This window comes from Camelus dromedarius, chromosome 6 (assembly GCF_036321535.1).
Source record: "Camelus dromedarius isolate mCamDro1 chromosome 6, mCamDro1.pat, whole genome shotgun sequence".
Classification (NCBI taxonomy): Eukaryota; Metazoa; Chordata; class Mammalia; order Artiodactyla; family Camelidae; genus Camelus; species Camelus dromedarius.
In genome coordinates this window covers 66,175,573-66,191,722 of record NC_087441.1, presented here as the reverse complement: position 1 = coordinate 66,191,722, position 16,150 = coordinate 66,175,573, and the positions used below count along the sequence as shown (strand labels likewise).

Sequence of the window (16,150 nt, the reverse complement as noted above, 5' to 3'; positions counted from 1 at the left end):
CCCCGAATCTTAAGAACATCAGCTCACATTCCTCAGAGACAAGAGGAAAGGGTAGGGCTCATGTGGTTAAAACAAAAAAGAGTCCAACTTTGCATCCTGAACAGAAGGGTGCAAAACATTACAACAAAACATAATCTAAGTTTAATGTTACAGAAAAGTTTTAAATTTCTAGCCAACTAACTGTCCCTGGGGAATGAGACAGATTGAGCACAGAGTGGATGAGGGTCGAGAACAGGAGAGGAGCTGGAGGGGCTGTTTCCCATAGAGGCCCATCTCCAGCTGTTAGAACCATGCTTATTGGGTAAGGGGAAAATTCAAAGAGCTTAAGACTTTGTGTTTCCTTCCTTCTTTCCTTCCTTCTTTCCTTCCTTCCTTCTTTCCTTCCTTCCTTCTTTCCTTCCTTCCTTCCTTCCTTCCTTCCTTCCTTCCTTCCTTCCTTCCTTCCTTCCTTCCTTCCTTTCTTCCTTCCTTCCTTCCTTCCTTCCTTCCTTCCTTCCTTCCTTCCTTCCTTCCCCCTTTCCCCCCTTCCCCCCTTCCTTCCCCCCTTCCCCCTTCCCCCCTTCCCCCCTTCCTTTCTTCCTTCCTTCCTTCCTTCCTTCCTTCTCTTCCTTTCTTTCTTTCTTTCTTTCTTTCTTTCTTTCTTTCTTTCTTTCTTTCTTTCTTTCTTTCTTTCTTTCTTTCTTTCTTTCTTTCTTTCTTTCTTTCTTTCTTTCTTTCTTTCTTTCTTCACTAAACTGAGGGGCTGTAAAAGGTGACTAGAGGGTGACTGCCCCTGTGGAGTGCCAATCACACACAACGCTACTCAAACCCACACTACATTCATACAGAAACAGGACGTTTTCAACAGTGTACAACAATATTCTTAGCCAGTATATGGAGAACCAAGTGCATTTAAGATTTTTTTCACTGTTTAAAATTCCAAACTCCAATGTGATCATCCCTTATCTACGACCTAATTCCTCAAGTAAGATTTTTTGGTTGTTTGGTTTTGCTCTTTTGGAGGCTGGGGGAGGAGGGCAGCAGGTAAGACAACAGTGGGGAAGATCTCGGGCATGCTGGATGGTCACAGCATTTCTCTAGGGCTGGGAGAGGAGTCAGGAACCAAGACATCAATGCCAAGACAGGCTTTTTCCCCCCTCCTGTCTCAAAGCTATGGCCAGGACAATTGTGCTTCAAGGGTGGCGAGGACAGGTGCAGTGGCTCTGGGATCCATGCAGTTGTAAAATAAAGCCTTGAGGAAAGGAGAGGGGCTGGGAGGAGTTGCAGACTAGGACAGTTTTGACTTGAGGTCTTTGGGTAAATAAGAAATTAGCTTCCAGAGCACTTGGGAAGTCTGGCTTCTTAGTCCCCAAAAGAAAGGGAGACAGACAGACAGACAGGAGAGGCCTAGTGGGCACCTACAGCTACCTCACCTGGGGCCCTTCCCTTGGCGCACACCTCAGTCCTAAGGGGAACAGCCAGGAAACAAGAGAGGCTGGTGGAAAACGGCCGGGGTAGGGGGGCTTGACTGATATGCGGGCCATCAGAGAGAAAAGTCTGGGGTTGGGATTAGGTTCCAACATAAACCCGCAAGTTGCTGGGGCTGGTAGAGAGGAGGATGAGGGCACAGAGGGTCCCCCTCTGTCCTCAATTAGATCCCACCAAATTCCCTTCCTTCAACATCTAAGAATGATCACATTGGAGCAGTGAAACTTTGAAACTATCCAATTACGCAAAAGTGAGACTAAACCTAGGAGGGTGATGTATGATGTGGAGCTCGGGGAGGGCACCGGAGCTACCTCTCTATACCCTGGGTGCTGAATGTGAAGACTCTGACTATCTACAGGATCAGGGCTCGGTTGCCGGGGGCTCGGTGGGCCTTGCTCAGCATGGCCAGGCTCTGTTCTCGGAAGCAGGCCTGCTGAACATCCCCACTTAGGTAATCCACCGTTTGCATCAAGCTGTTCTGGCTCGCCACTGGACCGCCCCAGGCCACTGCTCGGTGGTGGGCCCCAGCAGCCCCCGCACAGTCGAAGGGTGTGCCTGCAGGATGTCCACCGTGGAACCGCATGGCGAGGTCGTGAGACCCTGAGCTGTTGCTCTTGGGAGTGGCCAGAACGTTGTTCCACAGGGGTTGGAAGTAGTGACCACTGGGGTAGGCCAGTAGGGCTGCCAGGCCGTTGACAGTGGGGATGGGGTTGGCTTCTCCAGGGTGGCTTCAGATGGAAGGACTGTGCCAGGCAGAGTTCCTGCGGCTAGTCAGGGGCCTTGCCCACAAAGCCAGGCCCTGCCAACTCCCGTCCTGCCACGTGCTTGCCTGTCAGGCCAGGGGCCGGCGTCCCACTGGCCTCACCGCATATCTGTTGTAGGGGGGCCAGCTGTTGCTGGTTCTAGGCACCTGGCTTGAGGTTTTTAGGTAGACAGTAGGGGCTCGAGAGATGCCCATGGGCAGGTTGACAGGGCCTGCAGTGGGCAACGCGGCTGTGTGGGTGTGCTCCATGGGACTGACCACACATAAGGCACTGGTGTGGGGACGCTGTGGGTCGACACCTGAGTGTTTGCATTGATAAGCAGACTGTGACTACTGGGGCTGGGGTCGGCCAGCTGGCCCTCACACACGGAGGCAGTGCTGATGCCTGCCCTCGTCTGGCAAACCTGGTTGATCTGCTGCACGATGCAGCTCAGGTCCAGGGGCTGGCTCTGCTGCAGGGTGGCCGCCATCGAAAGGGCGATGGTTGAAGTAGATCCGGTCACATTCAAGGGGTCATCTGAGTCTGGCATCTTCCGGCCTCCATACAGCAAGGGGGTGGGGGGATGCTGGAGACCCTGTGAGACAGGGCCTGAGGGTGGCCCAGGCCCTGGGTTTGGGCATGGCCTTAGGGTGGCCCAGGCCCTGAGGCTGCTGGAAACTCTGAGGGTGGGACGGCGCCTGGGGTGGCGGGATACCCTGAGGGTGCCGCAGCCTCTGGGGAGGGGCGTCGGCCAGGGTCTGGGCCTGCTGCAGAGCCTGCTGGTGGGCCAGAGCCTGGGCCTGGGGTTGAGGTAAAATGCTCGGTGCCACAGTAGCACAGGGTTCTGGGGGGTTCATGATGGCCTCAGGGAGAGACCGGGCTCGAGTGCCGTCAAACTCCTCGAGCATGCTTTTGGCTGGCACCTTGACAATGGCGAGCAGGCCTGCCTTGGTGGCAGCCTGAGTGGGGAGGGGCTGTAGCGCTGGGCTAATGTGTGGAGGCCACTCACAGTACAATAAGCGTATTTCCGCTGGGGAGCCATCACAATTTCTGAAGTCCAGTGTTCATCCGTGAGTGAGAAAGAAGCTGAAAGGACAGGTCACCTGGCCCTGGTAGACAGGCGAGCCTGGCCGGTCGGCACCAGCACAGCATGAGGCAGTCACTCACGTTTGGTGACTGGGCCCGGCTCTCATGGCTGCTCCGTTGTTGCCCTCCGCCCAATAGTATTTTGTTTTCTCTAATATTTTATGGTTCTTTTGAACAAAAGGAAGCCCTCCTTTGAGTTTATTTAAGGGAATTGTGAAAAGACGCCAGTGGACTGGGCCGGTGTAACGGGACCTCATTACACCTGGATCAGGCCATTGTTGCTTCTCAGCAGGGCTCTTGCTGTAACTCACGCCCCAACTCTGAAGGCCACACTCCCTCGCGTGGCATTTACAGTCTTCTGACCTGAACCTACGGACCGTTCCCACTTTATTTCTTATTCAGGACTGTCATGTATCCTTTGCCCCATCTGTTCTTACACTCTGCTTTGTCTCTGCTCAGGCTACTGTTTTCCTAACTGGAATGTTCTTTCCCTACATTCAAGGCCCTGCTCTGCTGACACTCCCTTCATAGAGCTCTCCTTGATTCTCTTGGCCACAAGAAATCTCCAATATTTAATTTTCAAACTTTAAAAAAAAATTTTTTTTTAACCACAGTCACCCAACCAGCTGTTAAAAATGCAGTGTGGATTTCCAGACACTAACCCAGGAGGTACTATTGTCTCTGTAGGTTGGGAGTAGAGCCTAGGACTCCATATATTGAATTGCATTCTAGCTGATAATGATGCAGTCGTCAGGGACCACACTGAGAAACACTGCCATAGCCTTTCAATTTGTTATTTCTTGCTAGTTTGTGTTACATACTGTAGCTGGGTTGCAGAATGGGCTCTGGAATGGCTTTTCTTTATCTGTCCTAGCTTACACATATTTCCAAAGAATGGACATTTCTGCACAAAGGTTTTTAAAATTGGAGAGGAGGTTGATGTTGGTTGGTGAACCACATCCGAAGAAGGAATTAGCAGTAACTGTCCCATATCCCTGTCCTCCCATTCCATGGCCCCAGGACAGGACCTTATTAAGGTCTGGGAATGCTTCTTCCACGGGATGACAGACACTGGTGACCGTTCTGGAACCACACAGTTAGGTTACAGCATCATCTGAACAAGAAGAAACGGTATTCAGTAAATATTTGTTGAAAGAATGAGTAAATAAATATTACTTTCTTTGGTCTGGGGAGCCAAGCATATGTGTACTCTAAAATTGATTTCAAGATGGGTTTGGAGGTAGTGACTTTGATTAAATGACTTATCCCCAGATGTGCTGTGTTCTTTCAGTTATAAATGGAAAATTGTGATGCCTGTCCACTATATAGTACTGTTTTTGTAAACCACGAAGTTATTTTAAGACTCTTGCATAAGAGTATTATATAACTATTTTGCATTATTAATAACTTTCAATGAAAAATTCTTCACAGTATGCCTGTTACATTTAATACTGTACTTCTATATGCAAGCTTATAAAGCATAACAAACTTGGAGGTTGCTTCTTTTATTTTGCTTGAAAAAGAGTTACTTTAGTTACTTCTTTATTCACACTTCTTTAGAGAAGTGAAGGACCTATGGAAGAGCAAGTAAGATAAATTTTAAAAGCATTTCTGTCAAGCCTTGGTTTGAATCCCATTTCTTTTTCTTTTTAACACCGAACATTTAAAATTATTATTTTCTTTAAATGTGTACAAGTTCAATTAAGGATACCCCCCCAACACACACAGACCCACACAAAGTATCATCTTGAGAACACCCACTGGCCACACATACTTGTGCCTTTAATGAAATAATCATTGTCCAGGTTAACTGTCCACTTGCGGGACAAGAAACGCAGTCTCATGAACATCCCAGAGTTGTTTCTGTGGGGTGGTGTTAATTTCTGTTGGTGAAGACATGAAAGACTTAGAAGTAAATATGAAAGACAGTTAAATTATAATGTGAGGTATATAACTCCCAGGGTTACTGCACAGGTGAGGCATTTTGACTAGCCCATACTTAATTTTTAGGTAAACTACACTTTGAATCCCATTTTTGCCCCAGTTTCAGTTTCCTCCTCTGTAGAGTTAATACCTACCCTCAAGGAGAGTTGAGGATAAAGTAAAATAACGCCTGTGATGTTTGGGCTTGGCTTGTTATTACTGGGCAGAGGCAAGGGCAGATACTCAGAAATGTTGAAGTGAAATTGTTGCCAGAAGATGAACTAACAAAGGCATTTTGAAATTTGTATGTGTTTTTTTAAGAATCATTTATTTTTGTATACATATATTCGTTTTCATATTCTGTTTAATTAAGTAATTACAAGTGAAACTTGTATGTTGACTTAGGAAATCTGAATCTCAACCTTTCATGAACAAATGTAGTGTGCAAATCATTGTAAAATTGTATTCTGAAGAGCATTCATTATAAGGTGACAATTTTTATTATCTCATGCCACCTGGTGTCTTGACCAAGGTACTACAAGCCATTAAGTGTGAATTGTTAATAAAAATAATCATAGCTAATATTTATTAGATATTTGGGGGGCCAGTGTATCAAACTTTTTATATGTGTTAATTAGGTAATTAATTAATTCAACAAGCAATTGAAACATTTTTATTTTTTAAGTGAAGTATAGTTGATTTACAGTGTGTTAGTTTCAGGTGTACAGCAAAGTGATTCAGAAATATATATATATATATATATATATAGAATATTCTTCTATATATATATTCTATATATATATATTCCATTGTGCTATACAGTAGGTCCTTGTGTATCTATTTTATATATAATAGCATGTATCTGTTAATCCCAAACTCCTAATTTAAACCTCTCCAACTTTCCCCCCGGTAACCATAATTTTATTTTTTATAGCTGTGCTATAAAAACAGACGATTCTGTTTTGTAAATAAATTCATTTGTATCATTTTTAGATTCAACATATGAGTGATATCATATATTTGTCTTTCTTTGTCTGACTTAATTTAGTTTGAACATCTCTAGGTCCATCCATGTTTGAGGGAAATGGCATTATTTCATCCTTTTTATGGCTGGGTAATATTCCATTGTGTGAGAGAGAGTGTGTGTGCGTGTGTGTGTGTGTGTATCACATCTTCTCTATCAGTTCACCTGTCGATTGACACTTAGGTTGCTTCCATGTCTTGGCTATTGTAAATAGTGCTGCCATGAGCACTGGGGTGCATATATCTTTTCAAATTAGAGTTTTCATCTTTCTTGGATGTATGCCTAAGAGTGGAATTGCTGCATCATATGGTAGGTAACTCTACTTTTAGCTTTTTTAAGGCCCCTCCACAGTGGCTGCACCGATTTACATTCCCACAATAAATACTTATTGAGCAACTGGCACCAGTAACCTTTGTGTATTATGTGATTTTATCATCATGACATCCTTCTGGGTTAAGTGTTTGTATTCTCCCCATGAGATTCAGAGTGATTAAGTGATAAACCCAAGGTCATACAGCCAGAGATGGAAGAATTGGCATCTACACCAGTTACTTCACTCATTGCTTTTACAGTGTATGACAGTTAACTCTTATTTATGTAGTCATTTTTCTTTTATGGGATGACGATTCCAGTACAACAACCTTATCAATCAACCTTTATCACCATCTACGTAGACTCAGTATCAAACAACTTTGTGCAAACTTTAAGAACTTTGAGTAGTAGAATCCCGTTCACACCCCCATCTTTGTACCATTGTCATACATTTCACATCTGAATATGTTGTAAACCCCATGATACTATGTGATAATTTTTACCTGAAACAATCATTTGTCTTTTGATGGAATTAAGAAATAAAAAATAATGATAGCTCTTATGTTTACACATCTATTTATAACTTTTGGATTCCCTTCATTCTTTCTGATACGATTTCCTTTCTTTTGTTTCTGATTCCAGTAATTTGATTCTTCTTTTTTCTTTCTTTTTTTTTTTTCTGTGGGGGGAGGTAATTAGGTTTATTTATTTTATTTATTTTTAGAGAAGATACCAGAGATTGAACCCAGCTAAGCATGTGCTCTGCCACTTGAGCTATACCCCCCCAACTCCCGCTTGATTCTTCTTTCTTCTTGGTCAGTGTAGCTAAAGGTTCATTTTTCGGGGGTGTCTTTCCAAAGAACCAGCTTTTGGTTTCACTGATTTTCGTTATTGCTTTCTCTGTTCTCCATTTTATTATTTCCACTCTAATCTTTATTATTTCCTTCTTCTGCTTGCTTTAGGTTTCATTAATTTTTTCAAGTGTCTTAAAGTGAGAGTTTAGACAGCTGATTTGAGATCTTTCTTCTTTTTCAACATAGGCATTTACAGATATAAATTTAGCTACATGTATTGCTTTAGGTATTCCCCATAAGTTTTGATATATTGTATCTTCATTTTCGTTCATCTCAAAAATATTTTATAATTTCCTTTTTATTTTTTGATCCATTGACTATTTGGGGTATGTTGTTTAATTTCAAACACTTGTAACTGTTCCAAATTTGTTACTGATTTCTAATTTCATTCCATTGTGGTCAGAGGACATTCTTAGTATTAATTCTATTATTTGAAGTGTATTGAAGTTTATTTTATGACTTAACACTTGGTGTGTCCTGGAGAACGCTCCACGTGTACTTGAGAAGACTGTGTACTCTGTTGTTGGGTGGAGTATCACAGACGTCTGTTAGATCTAGTTGGTATATAGTGTCTTTACAGTTCATTACTATCAATGAAATGGGGCCAGGGTGGGTCCCACTTTAATAACATAGACATTTTCATGGTTACCAGGTAGATGACATGGTGGGGAAATTCTCCCCCCCCAAAATGATTTTTTTGGCCAGACCAATCTGTGAGGTACTTTCTTTGCTGTTCCTGACTCCATACAGTTGGAAGTCTCAGCTTCTTAGACTAGCACATGAAGACCTCCAAAATCTCCCTCTAATTAACCTTTTTTTCCCTCTACTTCTGTCAATTCCTATATCTTTCCCTATTCCCTGAGTCTGGCAGCACCAACCTATTTTCTCTTCCTGGAATTCACTGTTTTTCTTGCCTGTGAGCTTTTGTACATGTTTTTCTAGTTTGCCTGGTAACTTCTACTCATGTTTTGGGTGTAGCTCAGTGTTATTTCTGGAAGCATTCTTGATGTAAACCAAGCAAAACTCACTGCTCTTTGTGTGTTTCACTTTATGTGCATTGTTCCAGGGTCCCTATCGCATCGGATTGTACTTGTCATATAAGCTGTTTCCTTTCTCTATCAATTTAGACATTCTTCAAAGCAAGACTATATCTTGAACATATTTGTCTCAATGGGGGCTGTATTCATCTGGTATGTAGCTGAGGGTCAATAAATTCTCACAAGTCCTTTTATTATTTTTCTCTTTTTTCTCCAGACCTAAATCATCTCAGCACCCCAGCTCCCCAGGCTATCAGCAAACTGAGAAAATGCAGCTTGATTTGTTTTTATCCTTGCTCTTTGCCCTCTTTTAAAAAAGTTAAAATTTATTTCATTACTCCTCCTTCATTAAAGTAAAATAAAAATACCCTTAACTCATAAAAATAAAGGACGCAACACAGTACACACACACACACACACCATTAAACAGAAGAGGTGAACACAACAAAAGACAAGATTAAAAATCCCCAAAACATTGAATTTTGGGGCTTGATGTTGGAGTAGGAATAATGGAGACATAATTCTGGTTCTCCTTTGGGTGGTTTTAAAATTCCTGTCTCTAGGGGGGAGGGTATAGCTCAGTTTCAGAGTGCATGCTAGGCATGCAGGAGGTCCTGGGTTCATTCCCCAGTACCTCTATTAAAAAATAATAAACCTAAGTAACCACCCTCCTCAATAAAAAGTGAATTCCTGTCTCTCAGTCCCGATCAGAAAACAGGCAGCTGGTGCATGTCTTTGCCTTTCTTCTCACTCCATTTCTTCTCTCTTCTCCTTTGCCTCCTTGCAAAACTAAGGATGGGTTGGGAGCCCGGGAATAGCAGAAGGGGGACATCCTTTCCCCTACTCCTTCCCCTTCATTCTTTCTCCCTCTTCTTCAAATTTTGGGCCTGTCCTTTCCCACCATCTGATGGTAACACTTTTACTCTTGTCTCTATCATATTTTACTATAATGTGCAAATTCACGGACAGAGAAGGTATCCTTTTAGAAATTTGGATTTTTAAAAAGAAAATTTACAAAGTTGATTCTTTTAAGTGCAAACGAATAAATTCTTATATTCTCCAGGTTTCTAAGCTAATCATTTTCGCTGTACCTGGGCAAAAATACATTTGAATTCCTATTAAGTGGATTTTCAGGACGAAATATAAGATCACCTCTTTTATTTAAATCCACAAAAACAAGATCAATAAAAATCTACCCATACTTATTAACATACTTACTAAACTCTTAAGAAGGGTTTGAGTAAAGAGCAGAGGCTTAGAGCAGTGATTCCCGCACTATTCTGAAACCAAAAACCAGTAACGAATGCTTATTAGTAGCCCTTTCCATCCCTTACAGGACAATAGAGATAAAGAATAGGAGAAGATTAAAAAAAGGGGGGGGTTAGATTTCAAAAGAAAATATAAATCTTAAAATGAGAAGCCATCGGAACTCATAACGTAGATGACACTGGAAAAGAACAAATCCAGGAATAGCATGGAACTCTGAGATGCGAGTCCAGGACCCCGGCCCAAGCAGCGGACTCTGGGGAGACTCCACCTCCAGGAACAATTTCATTGGAGCTCACCCGCCGGCTCACACCCTCTTCCGCATGCGCACAGCGAGCAAACCCTGCGGGGTCTTTCCTGTCGCCTTCCCCGCCCCCGGATTTCCAATTGCGATTGGTGCGCTTCACGCGGCAGCCTCTTGGGCGCAACCAATGAGGAAGCAGCCTCGGTGCTCCGCCCTCTCTGCCGGCAGCGGGCGGCGGCGTAGCCTGCAGACCCGGGGGGCAAGTGGGGATGGCGGCGGTGGCGGTGGCTGCGTGCCGGCTGCTGCGGCTCCGTGCGGCCGGGGCTGAGGGACGCTGGCGTCGGCTCCGTGGCGCGGGGCTGCCGCGGGCCTTCCTGCAGCCCGCCTCGGCCGACGCGGATGCGACCCAGAGGCGGGAGGTAGCTCACTTCACTTTCCAGCCCGACCCGGAGCCCCTGGAGTACGGTGAGCTGGGGGCTGCCCTGTCCGCTCCCGCTGCAGCCCAGACTCCCAGGCACGCGGGAGGTCACGAGCAGTGCCGCCCTGCCTGTCCTGGGCGGAGTCCGGCAGGCTGACCTCCTTGCATCCCGGCGTAATCCCATCCCTGCTCTCCGGAGCCTCGTTTTCCCTTCGGGTCTGACTGTGATTTTCTCCTCGCTCCATTTTTGTGACTTTTCAGCCTTTGGGAGAGGCAGCCCCTCAGCACCCTGGAGATGGGTGAGGGGGCACATCGAGTCTGCAAGGGCCTGAGGTTGGAGGGTTGCTTCCAGGGAACGTCTCTCTTTCTTTCTTGGTTCTTTATCCTTTCTTTACCAACGCTCGTCTTAAGTGTTGTGCACTCTTGCCCAACGCTGGGCCGCTAACTATAGGCAGAAGTTATGTTGAGAGAGAGGGAGGGAGGGAGGGAGAGAGGGAGAGGGAGAGGGAGAGAGAATTTTCCCTCTCTTTTTTGCTTTGGCAGGTGAGAGAATTCGGAGGGACTAAATAACTGAGTTGATTTTTCCAAGGTCACGAAACAGGTTCTTCCTAGAGATGCGAAAAATCAGCTTCCTATCTGAGCCCCATACTGCTGAGTTTGTGCTGGGCTAAGCTACCACTTAGACAAGGAGGGTTAAGCAATGGAGGTGACGGGCCGAGGAAGACATCTAGTGCTTCCCACAACAGGAAAGACAGGTAGCAGGTCTCACCTCACGGGATGGCAGCGGCGTGACTTTTATGGTTTCTTCCCCAAGTTTTATGTAATCTTCAGAAGATCCAGTGTCAGTCATCGGAACATTGGAAACACTAAGAAAACAGTAACCTTTTCCTTGGCTAATAGCTTCTCACGTGCTAGAGCTGGCACTTTGGGAAACGTGCCTTTACTTGCGAGTAATAAGAGTAAACATTTTTATTGGGTGCTTACCACAGGCAGGCACTGGGCTGAGAAATTTACATTCATCATCTTATTTATTTGATGCTTAGGACAGCCATAAGAGGTAGGTAACATTTTTATTCCCATGTTTCAGTTAGAGTAACTGAAGTCTTCAGATAATTTGCCCAGGGTTACCCAGATGAGTTAGTGGTAGCTTCAGCTTTGGAATCTAATTATTCAGATTCCAGAGTTTCCATTCTAAACAATATGCTTAAATGCATGTAGAATTTGTTTACTAAGAGGTGTCTTAGTTTTGTGAAATAGTAGATATTGTAAAGTTGAATAGTATTTTTTTTTTCTCACCAACAAGATAAACCTTAAATTCTGTCTTCAAAGCAAAGAAACTTTAGCCCAGTCCTTGAGAAATAGAGCACAGGTCTTCTTAACCTCCTTCCATAATTATGAAATTACTAAAATCCGAGTAAAATGATTATAAAATGTTTATTCCTATTATAAAAATACTAAAAACATGGATAATTTGAATAATAGAAAACAGCAAAAAAAGAAAGTAATCTCATCACTCACTACTGAAAATATTGCTAGCATTTTCGTATGTATCCTTTTTATAACATTTGGTGTATTTCCTTTCAGTTTAGTGGAATTAAACTATTCCACTGATAAAATGAGTAGAATAAAAATTTCTTATAATTGTAGTTTTAATGCAGCTATAATCTGCATTATTTAATCAGAAGGATTTTCCCATATTGTTACATAGTTTTTATAAACTTCTTTAGAAGAATACCTGTTCTGTGGAGCAGAAGTACTGTCTAATTCAGTGGTTAAAATCTTGGTTCTAGAATTGGATTGTCCTAGGTTCTGTCTTCGCCCTGCTGCCTATGACTCTAAACTCATCACTTATCCTCCATAAAGCCTCCATTTCTTCATAAGTAAGGAGTTAGTAATTATACCTACTTCAGAAGGTTATGAGGACTAAATAAAGGTAATGTGTATTTACACAATCACTGACTCTGACTCCTAGAGGCACTTACTCAGTAAAGGGAAACTTTTAATAACTACCTTTATGCTTTTGTTGCTACAGTTTTGCTCAGTGTTATAAATAGTGCAACTAGAAACACTTCATGTATCTTAGGTTATTTCTTTCGGGTAAAGCGCCAGGGATGAGATTTCTGACTTGAAGATGTGAACACTGTAATGGGTTTTTAATGCATAGTTCAAATTGCCAGTTCATGACTCCCATCTGCAGGTATGAGAGTGTGAGTATTGGGTGTCATGCTACAATCACATGTGTACCATGATAATAAGAAAGACATATTTGGTCTTTGTTCTGTTCCTGGCACACAGAACTCTGAAAACCTTTGACATTTTCCGTGATGAGAGCAATAAAAATGTCTTTTGCTATGGTAATGTTAACTGTTGGTGAACTCTGAAGTCACCTATGGATGGGGGCTGGTCACCAGATGTGATTAGAGCGTTGGAACATTCAGTCCCACCCCCTTGTCCTGGGGAGGGTAGAGGGATTGGATGTCAGTGAATTGCCAGTGACCAATGATTTAATCAGCTATGCCTGCCCAGTGGAGCCTCCTTGAAACCCCAAAGGATGGGGTTCAGAGAGCTTCCGGGAGAGTGATGCTGTCAGAGAGCATGTAAGCTCCTTGTCCCTCCCCATGAACCTTGCCCTGTGCATCTCTTCTATTGGCTGTTCCTGAGTTATGTATTTTTTATAATAAACTAGTTCTCTGGTAAGTAAAATGTTTCTGAGTTCTCTGATCCACTCTAGCAAATTAATTGAACCCCAAAAGGCATCCATCTTAAGTCAGTCAGTCAAAGCACAGGTGACAGCTTGCACTTGGGGCTGGCATCTCAGTTGGGGTGAGGGCAATCTTGTAGGATTGAGCCCTTAATCTGTGGGATCCGACTGTCTCCAGGTAGATAGTGTCAGAACTGAGTTGAATTATAGGACACCCAGCTGGTGCTGCAGGTTTGCTTGGTGACGTGTGAAAAAAAGACACACTTTGGAATTGCTGTCAGAATTGTATGCGTCCTTCTGTGTGTGTGAGCACGTGCGCGCACGCACACAGGTATTTTGTGCTACCTGCGCTTTGTTTTAATACACATTTGTTTCATTTCTGTTGAGGAATATTTTCCCATATATTTATTTGCTGAATTTATTTTTCTCTTCTGTGACTTGAATTGAATGTTCCTTGTTTTTGTGCGTTTTAAAAATTGTACACGTGGTAATTTTTCCTATGGGCACTAATATTGTCTACCACTCTTGAGGGACTGCTCTGTTCCAGGTGCTGTGGTAGACGTCAGTCTATAATCCTTACTGTAACCTGAGAATATTATGCTCATTTTATAGATGAGAAAATTGAGGCCAAGTCTGGTAAGTAGCAGGACAAGAATGTGAACCTAGATGTTTCTTAACTCCAGAGCTTCCCACACTACTTCCCTACTAACGTTTTGTATATTGGAAATATCTATCATCTCTCTGCCTTTATGTGTACTATCTCTCTGCCTTTCATATGTGCTGCAAATACTTTTTATTCTTTCACTTCGGTTACTTTGACACATGAAAGGGACCCCTTAAGTAGAGTGGTGGTAACGGTTGACCCTGAGGTGGCGGTTAAGCTGCATTGTGGGGATGATGTGTATCCTTCCTCTTTTATCCCCTTTCTCTGTGTTTCCCATTCTGACTGACTTTATCACTGCTCTCTAAGCCTTTCCGTGGTACCCACAGAATGAAGAGAACAATGGTAGCAGGCCCCCCTTTTTTTTTCTTTAATTGAAGTATAGTTCATTTAAAATGTTGTGTTAATTTCTGGTGTACAGCATAGTGGTATGTGGGTTTATTTCTGAGCTCTCTATTCTGTCTTATTGATTCATATGTCTGTCTTTGTACCAATACCACGCTGTTTTGATCACTGTAGCTCTGTAGTATTGTCTGAAGTCTGGGAGGGTTATTCCTTTGGCTTCATTCTTTTTCTTCAGAATTGACAGCAGACACTTTTGTCAGTGCTCACTATGAGCCACACTATTCTGGGTGCCTTACATGTATCAGTTGATTTAATCCTCATCTAACAGTGTTGTGATAGACAGCCTACTGTTCTCTCCATTTTACGGATGGAGAAACTGAGACTCAGAGATTGAACTTCTACTTTTTGACACTGAACTTCGCCAGGTCACATCCCTTGTGAGAGACAGAACCAGGCTTCATGTTTAAGTAGTCTGACTCAGTCTGGCTCCCAGAGTCTAGGAGCCTAGAAGCACTTTACTGTGCTGTCTTTTGCATGGTTCATATATGTTTCTGTTTCTTCACACAACACTTTGCCCCCTCTAAACCCTCTCTGAAACCTGGCTTTCCCCAAATATGCTGCTTCATTGCATCTCATTTGAGCAAAGACTGCTGTCCTCTTTCTTTGTAACTTACCCACCTTCAAGTATCTTCTCTATTGACTGGTCATCTGGAGACTTGATTCATAGTTTTCCTCCTCCTTCCCTGTTGGCTGTCATCATGAAGATGGCAGTGTTCCCGAGGCAGTATTTCAGAGAAGCTAAGAGCTGGCGTTCTTGAGTCAGACGTGCCTGAATTTGAGCCCCGACTTTATAGCTTAGCGTTGTGACGTGGGCCAAGTTTATTAATCTTCACAAGCTTTCTTTTCCTCATCTGAACTCCCCTCAGGTTGCTGGGGGCACTCAATGAGATAATGTGTGCAGTGGGTTAGAGGAACATACCTGGTTCATAGCAAAAGATTCCTGAAAAATAGGGTATCTGGGAGAGGTTTTGTTGGGGGAAATAGGTAGCTTCTTAGGCACCCTCCCATTTGACAGTGTGGCTCGTGCCAGATTATGGCACTGACATCATGCATTCATCGTGCTTCAGCGGGCATGTACGACTTGTCCCGTATGTGTCAGGTGCTGTGCTAAACGCTGAGCTTTCTCAGAGGAACGCGATGAGGAGGTGCTGTGATGCACAGGTCGACACAGGGACCAGGCAGCTCAGAGGAGGGCAGCGCTGGATGGGCTGGTGGAAGCTTCTTTTTTCTGAAGCAGACCCTAAGCTTCCATGTCATAGCTGTGTGTGTGTCTTTGTTTGGGGTCTCACTGCAAACACACTTGTCAACATGCACTGCTTTTGACCTTGTTTATTTCTGGAGACTGCTCTTTGGGCACCCGCTGGCCCCATTCATCTCAGGTGCTCTAGCTCTGTGAATGGCTTCTCTCTCCCCTCAGCGCTCCCCCGTGCTGCATACGGAATAGTTACTCAGAATAACTGAGTTCTGCTCTGTCGGACTGGTACTGCAATGTCACCTCTCCCCTACTCCCCTTTGCCTGCAGTTTGTCTTTGAATTGTGACATTGGTGGATTTTTTTTTCCTACCCCATTCCTTTGTTTTCAGGTGGTTGATGGACAGTTTGCTTTATGTGTTAATTTTTACATAACAGCCTCATCGTTTATTTGTTCAGCTCAATATTTATTAAGCACCTGTTACATGTCAGATGCTGTGGTCAGGCTGAGCAGATAGCTTTGATCAAAGGCAGTTAAGAACCCCTGCCCTCTTTTAGCTTATGTTCTATTATGTCCCTTACATCCCAGCAACATGCCGCTCTATAGCAGCTCAGTTCCAACCATGAAGCCTCATTTTACCAGTGAGTACCCTTTAGCTTTTGTCCTTGGCTTGGGAAATGGCACTGCTGTGTATTTTTATGTTTTTGTTATAATGTATTTCTTGGAAAAGAAGAGTCGTCAGTCTGGTTTTGAAATTTCGTAGCAGTTGTTGACATGGGTAATTGTATGATTTGGCAGCTGTGTATAATAATTTTGT

At 43.6% G+C, this 16,150-nt stretch overlaps 1 protein-coding gene and 1 pseudogene across 1 annotated transcript in view; one reads left to right on the top strand and one right to left on the bottom strand.

The window, feature by feature from the left end:
* Nucleotides 1-1,655: 1,655 nt before the first annotated feature.
* Nucleotides 1,656-3,293, bottom strand: LOC105105841 (protein FAM222B-like; annotated as a pseudogene).
* A 6,869-nt stretch (nucleotides 3,294-10,162) lies between these two features.
* BCKDHB (branched chain keto acid dehydrogenase E1 subunit beta) overlaps nucleotides 10,163-16,150 on the top strand; it is a 195,647-nt gene continuing 189,659 nt past the window's right edge. The window contains exon 1 of the mRNA XM_010997550.3: nucleotides 10,163-10,421. Within this exon, the coding sequence (XP_010995852.2) occupies nucleotides 10,226-10,421 (196 nt within the window). The 5' untranslated portion in view covers nucleotides 10,163-10,225. The remainder of the gene's footprint in view (nucleotides 10,422-16,150) is intronic.